At 47.4% G+C, this 7,659-nt stretch overlaps 1 protein-coding gene across 1 annotated transcript in view; it reads left to right on the top strand.

The window, feature by feature from the left end:
* Positions 1–2,396: 2,396 nt before the first annotated feature.
* The window catches only part of grin3ba (glutamate receptor, ionotropic, N-methyl-D-aspartate 3Ba), a 49,303-nt gene continuing 44,040 nt past the window's right edge, over positions 2,397–7,659 (top strand). The window contains exon 1 of the mRNA XM_063220294.1: positions 2,397–2,849. Coding sequence (XP_063076364.1) covers positions 2,397–2,849 — 453 coding nt within the window. The remainder of the gene's footprint in view (positions 2,850–7,659) is intronic.

The following is a 7,659-nucleotide window of genomic DNA, read 5'->3' as shown; positions in this document are numbered from 1 at the left end:
CTGACATTTACACCCTGCCTTCTCCCCTCTCCGTGGGTCTCCACCGTGGCATTACAGGGGATTACAGAGTGCTGTGATATCCAGTTTTGCTCAGGCATCTACGGTCTTGAGCTAATCTTGGCCTCTAAGTCTGCATTCGGGAAGCCACGAGTCGCTCTCTAAAACCCTGTGGATGGTGGCAAGCTCCTATGCGAGGAGAGAGCGAGAAAAGAAGAGAGAGAGAGACAGAGAGAGACGGAGAGAGAGAGAGAGAGAGAGAGCCCAGCTGATTTCCATTCCAAACCTTTCCGATGTGGTGAATCAAATTAGATGAGTTCAAAATGCCGAATGGCGCCCCCTCTGCGATACGTATGTCCAAGTCGTAATTAAAGAGGTGGCGAGCGTGAAAGGAGGAAAGCAGGGATTATCTACATATGGAAATTAGCTAAAAAAGAGAGAGAAAAACGCACGGAGGTAATCCTCCTGAGATAAAGGTCTCTTAATTGACTTCCTGATAACTGATAAATCAGTTTTCTGCTCGAACACATTGGGACTGTTTAGGGGAGGCAGGAGGGGGAGGACGGGTTGGCTGGGCCACATTTGTGCTTCCAATATGACTCCAGGCGTGTTACGCATGGAGCCAAATGACAGGCACCGTGCCTGCTCCCCCCCATCCCCTCCCTCCCTCCACGTGAAGACGGCTGAAAGCCACATCACATCAGTGAAATGGGTTGCTCCTCCTGGCCTGTCCTGAAACAGTGTCAATTTCCCCCTGAATAACTCGGCGTGTATTTACAGCGTGCAAGGCTGCTCCCTCCCTGACAGATCTGACAGGTTTTTGATGCCAGCCAGCCGAGCTTGGGAGGGGAGAGACCACACGAGCATCTCAAAGGTACATGTTATTGTCGATGCAGACCTCCAGATGAATAAATCAAGGTCATCGCGACATTGGAACTAAGGCAGAGATTACGCTTCACGGGAGAGGAAATGTAGAAAGTGTTAAGACATAGGGGTGTCATTTGAATTGAATTGTCTGAGGCTGGTTGAGAGGGAGGGAGTGAGTGTGTGTGTGCATGTGTGTGTGTGTGTGTGTGCGTGTACGTGAGCGTGTGCGTGTGTGTGTGTGTGTGTGTGTGTGTGTGTGTGTGTGTGTGTGTGTGTGTGTGTGTGTGTGTGTGTGTGTGTGTGTGTGTGTGTGTGTGTGTGTGCCAAGCATGATGCAGACAATGTGTAATGTCTACTAAAGGCTGGAGAGCCCACTTAATTTGCCCATGGGTCACATGGCTCATGTTCACCCACTGTGCTGTAATCCTCAATTAGTCTTTGACACCAGAGTCATTATTAATGGCAAATAGAGCTCAGAGAGCAAGAAAGTGACCAAAAATGTGAGGCCGAGACTCTGTCCAGAAAGAGGGGACTTGACATCATGGGTCTTGAAGTGCCTTGCAAATCCTTGTATCCCTTTAAAGATGTGGCACTGTGAATTGTGATCGGTAAATCGGCCCCGTCATGACAAATTCAAATGCATACTGTGTAACTGTAGGGGGTGCAGAACCAGATGGCACATGTAAGGAAATGTTTTTGGGACACTGATGTTGAACCTTGTGAGTTTGGCTCTGGGAACACTGACATTTTCACACAGAAAACATCTGGATATCTTGGCAAACACACTTTTCCACATGCAACACAGCATGCTCAAGTAGTGTGCATCAGAGCAAGCATAATGCACTGTGTTTGCTAAATAAACTATTAGTTTGCACATAGTGTTGACAGTCTAGTGAACAACGGTAGCTGTGGGATAATACAAATGCATGTTTTGTCATTAATACTGTGTAGGCCTACATATGAATTAATATTGCCACGTTATGAACGTAATTGAATGTTTTTTTCCATAATATCTGAAACTTGAGCATTTTTGTATGCTGAAATAAAAAAAATGGTTGTAAATGAGACAGTAACACATGCATATGATTGCGCGTTATAACAGCTGGATAGAGCGCATGGGCTTGTGAGCTGTGCTGCTCTACCAACCAAAGTGTCTGAGTGTGAAAGGTGATTTTAAAACACAGGGCGGAAGGGGGTGTGGATCCTAATGCACCCTCAACTAATTCTTGCCTGACGTGGTCGCACAGGCAGCGTATCTCGGCTGCAAGTGAAGGTAGTCTTTCAAACTGTCCTCCAGCGGTCTCATGGAAGCAGGGGAAATGGCAGTGGCGCGGCGCCTTCTCTATCCAGCAGGTAGCTCTCCTCGTTCCCAAGCCGGGCGCACATTTCACTCGCACTCAAGTCGCAACACCGGACTTCTGGCATCGGAAGCGATAATAAAAAACAATTGAGGACGAGCAAACTGTACCACGAGAGAAAGAGAGCGATGCCATCTTCTGTCGAGACGTCATTCCAGTTGCGAAAGGAGCAGGATGAATTTAGTGTTTTCACGATTCTTGGCATACCTTCACATCGGGTTCCAAGTCGTTCTCCATACGTTCATCCACCCGAGTCATCTTCACCCGCAGCCCTGCCACATCCTGGCTCGCATCGGACACACCGTGCGCTTGGGCGCGCTTTTGCCTACTCGACAGCCGTCCAGGATACAGTCCGCCCTGAACCGCGCCCTCGTCCACCTCCGTCAAACTGGTAACAACTTTTTACCCTATAACCTGAGTTTGGAGGTACTGTCTCGGGAGCCCCTGAACGGAGACCCAGAATCCCTCTTCAGATGCGTGTGTCAAGACATAGTCGTGCAGGGAGTCTCTGCCGTTCTCGCTTTTCCCCAGACCGAGGAAGAGCTCATACAAGTGGAGTTTATGTCCACCTTTTTAGAAATACCTTTCATCAGTATCATTGAACAAGGAGAGCCTCTCAGAACGGAGGTAAGTGTATAAAGTATGTACAACACTGGCATAGGAAAAATCATAGGCATAGTTTTTTTTTTTTTTTAAGAAACCGAAATGAAGCCAAAATTCCGTTATAAGGAAAAAAATTAACAGTCAACCATATTTATGATTCCTGCACAATCAGGAGAAATATCTGTTTTACATGTTTGTTTACATTTTCATGCCAAACATATCTTTCATCTGTGCTTATCTCCCTCTGTCTGTTATCTCCCTCATTAGTGCTCCTCCACCTAGTGTTTCAGAGAAATATAAATGAAACCTCTCTGTTATGAAACACAAGTTCATTATAAGAGATTCATTGGTTGTTACAGCAAGTGTGGAATATTTTGCATGTTTTTTGGTGAGGTAGGCTATAGGGTCACCCAGCCTGCTGGCGAGATGACCCCCTCATCCCCTCACATCCCTCTTCCTTTGCATTCTTAGGGGTATGCTTCCACCTAGCCTGATTCCACCCATCCTCCACCCCCTCTCTCTCCATCTCTCTCTCTCTCTCTCTCTCCTTCCCTCTCTTTTCCTCTCCCTGTCTCACCACGCCTCATCTCCTCACATCTCCACTGGACTGTCGCTGTGGGCTCTACACAGCCTGCTGATGGGTTATCAATAGCAATCTTCCGGGTGATTTGCCCTCGGATAGCAGCAGGGTTGCCCTATAGCAGTGGCAGCAGCGATAGCCGGTATATGCCAATCACGTCCGTTATTTTTGGTCTCCAGCAGCACCAGCAGCCAGTGGCTGTGAAATTCCGCTGGCAGAGGTCTGCCTCAAAAGACTTTTTATCCATCATTCAGCATGAGCCTCTGCCAACATATGGGCATGAAGGAACAAAGAGGCCACTGAGTTTGGCCCTCAGTGAGCTCGACAATGGTCCACATCAGGCAGGACCCACCAGAGGCGGTGCAAAGTGGAAATGTTATCATCCGTCACAAGTCATCTCCGCAGCAAATGATATTGACATGCTCTAAAAAATTCCCATCCTGGTTCTGGGCGGCGGAAATGTAAAAGACTTTTTTAATAAGACGATAATTCTCCTCTGACTGGCAACAGTCGTCACAAAGTCTTGCTGCACCTTGGCTGGGTTTTTACGGTTCCTCGCTAGATCAAAAAATACATCCTCCCCTTTTTAAAATCCAGACGTGTCTGAGTTAAGACCTTTCCTTCGTGTCAGGGGAAGTGATGGAAGCCCTCTCCAGAGAGGATGGCGGGGCAGGCAGGCATTGGTGAAGTGGGGGCAGGGTTTGCCCAACAATGTCTTATTTCATTGACGAATGGAATTTGGCATGTGCAGCTGTCCACATAATTGCTCATGATGAAATTAAAAGTGGTGGGAATTAAGAAAGAGGGAATACGCTGCCGTTAATCCTCTGATTATAAGGAGAGAAAATAAATAACTGTATCCTGCTTCTTGAATATGAAAAAAATCTAGCTAGAAGTAGCTTCCTTTTTTCCACCAGCTGTTGGCCTTCATTCCACTAGTAGTGCAGCTACTAGTACAGCTTAAAGGAGAAGTCCACTTTTTTGAACATTAAGGCCATTTTCTGAGTGGTCTGCAATGTTTTAGAGTCCCCCACACCGTTTATTTCATGTTTGCTGCAGTCTCTGTTATTTGGCTTATTTAGATTTGATCTCAACCAGCTTTAGAATGGCCATCTATGGGCACCTGCAACTCTGTTCTTAAAATCACCTTTAACATTTGTTTTCAAGAATATGCAACTCACCAAGTGTTCAGCAGTATTCACTGGTGTTCCTTAACAATTTTTGTAGTGAAATATGGCATCTGTCATGTTTTATGTGTGTTTTATGTAGCAATTTGTAAGTTAAGTTTCACTTTCACTTTCACTTTCTTTCACAAAATGGCAAATAAAAAATGACAGAAGCCATATTTCGCCTTGAAACTTGTTAGGGACTGCTAGTGAACACCCCTAACCACTTTGGGAGCTGTAGACTTTCAAAAACAAATGTTTAAGGTGATTTTAAGAGCAGAGTTGCAGGTGCCCATAGACGGCCATTCTAAAGCTGGTTGAGATGAAATCCAAATCAGCCAAATAACAGAGAGTGCAGCAAACATGAAATAAACGGTGAGGGGGACTCTAAAACATTGCAGACCACTCAGAAAATGGCCTTAATGTTCAAAAAAGTGGACTTCTCCTTTAATTAATCTTCCCTGTGGAGGCCTCGACCAAAGGACCTCCGTTCTAATGCCTGTGGTCTACTCCCAACAAATAGCACTGTGCGTTAATTTGGCGATAGTGACTAAGGTAATGGAGGTGCTTTTTAGGGAGGCAATTGTGTAAATTCCTCATTTCCATACTCGGTCTGTCTCTTAGCTGCTTAATGTTTGAGGGGGCAGCTCTCCTCACTCTCTCTCTCTCTCTCTCTCTCTCTCTCTCTCTCTCTCTCTCTCTCTCTCTCTCTCTCTCTCTCTCTCTCTCTCTCTCTCTCTCTCTCTCTCTCTCTCTCTCTCTCCACGCCTAAGCCTGGCTTTCATTAAGTTGATGGCTTTGCACAGGAGATATCTCGTTATGTGCAAGAAAAGGAGAGGACAAAAAAAAGATTACCACATGAAACACTCGCAGTTTGTGCCTCTGCCCCCAAAATTACATTCTAATCTTATAGACCTCTCTTACCGCTTCATTTCGGTGTGGCCGACCACTGAACTTTCTCTGTACTTAGATTATGAGGCTTAATGAGGCCTAAGCTGCAGAGTCTGTTTGGGTCCTGAGAACGGAGGACATCAAAGCAATACACACCTCGCCACCCGGCTCCGCAAACCTGACAAACCAGCTGCAATAGTCCAGGTCCAGTTTGCTGCACAAATGATTCTTCCCCTGATGAGAGTGTTGGAGTGTGTCCCTGTTATTAGACTGTAAAGAATTAAGGTCAGCAAGAACTGTGATTTTCAATTAGGTTTTCACTTTGCAGAGTGGCGGCCGGGCGGCCCCCAGCCCGCCTAGCTGCTTGGCCAAATGTGTTTCCTGCTCCAGTGAAAGAGACATGAGAGTGTTGTGCAGCAGACTCAGAGCAGGAGGACCAAACACCATGCAGCTCTCTCTTGGTCGGCGCCCAGGTGGTGATCAATCTTGCTCAGAACAGGAGCGAACAAAGGTGGTGGTTAAGATAATGATAGCCGTTACAGTTGTCAAAGGGAAGGCTCTGCGAAGTGACACACAATCAGAGCTATCTGCACTGCACTGGAACTGCTCCTGCTCTGTTCTGTAAAAGGCAACGGATGGGACCATGTGGCTCTGGCGCAGATAAGGAGTGCTGCTTTTTTTTTAATAAACTGGCTGCATATGGCTATGGCTGTTAAACCCAGGGCTTTAGTTACAGTGTTGTTGAATGGGGCTTCATGCCGAGGCAGCTCTAGAAAAGCTTGCATGTATTAATAATCTGGGCTGTTAGTTCACAGCTGGTAACACAGGCATCAGCTCGGGCTCTTCGAGAATTAATTTTCTGCGCGCCCCCTGTATATATAAACATATTATGGAGTCATGAAGTAAGCGCAAGATAAGGGTTATATGGAGCATTTGCAGCGGGGTTGCACCCATCCATTCAAGCCATGCATTCAGGGCTTAAATCTTAAAGTTGTGCACTCACCACAAATGCGCAGCCGGAAATGCAAATGAATCGACGGTGGAGGTACTCCTGACACCATTCCATCCCACTCAATTTGTCTGTCAGCCGTTCTTTCTCATGCAAACACACACACATACACACACTCACAAACACACACACACACACACACACACACGTATGCACATACACACACACCTGTTTACATGTACACAGATGTGTGCGCACGCACTCGCACACACACACACACACACACACACACACACGTATGCACATTTACGTGTGCACAGATGTGCGTGCACACACACACACACACACACACACCAATGCACAACACAAACACCAATGCAAACACACACACACACACATACGCAAACCATGCCAAGCCACACGCACAGAGAGTGTCCACAGAGTCATCAGTAATCACTTTTCCTGACAATGGCGATCATCTGAAGCCGTTCAGCCCTGATTGTCGGTGCCCCCGTAGACCCATTATTGCGGGCCGACAGTAAATAAAGTGCGGAATACCTGCGGGTGGGAGCTCTGTAATCTCCCCCGTATGCGGCACGGAGATAAGGCCGGCAGAGGCCACACAGGCCCGCCACAGCGGAGTTCCTGAAGTGGGAGGGGCATTGCTTCCGAGTCTCTGCCAGGTGATCTGGGGTGGGGAAGGAGCGAGGGCGAGGGCGAGGGCGAGGGCGAGGGCGAGGGCGAGGATGAGGGGCAGGGAGGGCGAGCAAGGGGGAGGCGTTCATTGGGAGCTCCGCTTAAAGGGTCAGAGAGGGTTTTGCCTCGGCGGCGGCATTGCCAGGGTCTTAGTGAGCGGTGTGCGTGGCGGTGTGTGCATTCACATGATTTAATACCCACCTCTTAAGGTGGCCAAATACCATCTGCATGTGGCGTAATACCCATCTGCACAGCACAGGTCTTCGCTGACCCATCAAGACAAAAATGCATCCTGCTGTGCTATCCGTAAGAGAGATCAGCAGTCAGTCATTTTCTTTTTTTTTCGCCTTGCTGCTTGCCAGACTCGTATTAATCAGCACTTTTCTTTTTTCTGGAAGAGGCAGGTGAGGAGAAAAGGGAAAAAGTGTGTGCGTTTGTGTGTGTGTGTGTGTAATGCATCTTCCTGGTCTTATGTGTGGTACCCAGAAAAGACTGTGTTTGTGTGTGTGTGCATCTTCCGGTCTTACGTGTGGTGGCCAGTGGTAGCCTGCA

Source organism: Engraulis encrasicolus, chromosome 16 (genome assembly GCF_034702125.1).
Source record: "Engraulis encrasicolus isolate BLACKSEA-1 chromosome 16, IST_EnEncr_1.0, whole genome shotgun sequence".
In the NCBI taxonomy this organism is placed as follows: Eukaryota; Metazoa; Chordata; class Actinopteri; order Clupeiformes; family Engraulidae; genus Engraulis; species Engraulis encrasicolus.
Note: the sequence above shows the minus strand (reverse complement) of the source record. Positions and strands in the feature narration are given on the sequence as shown.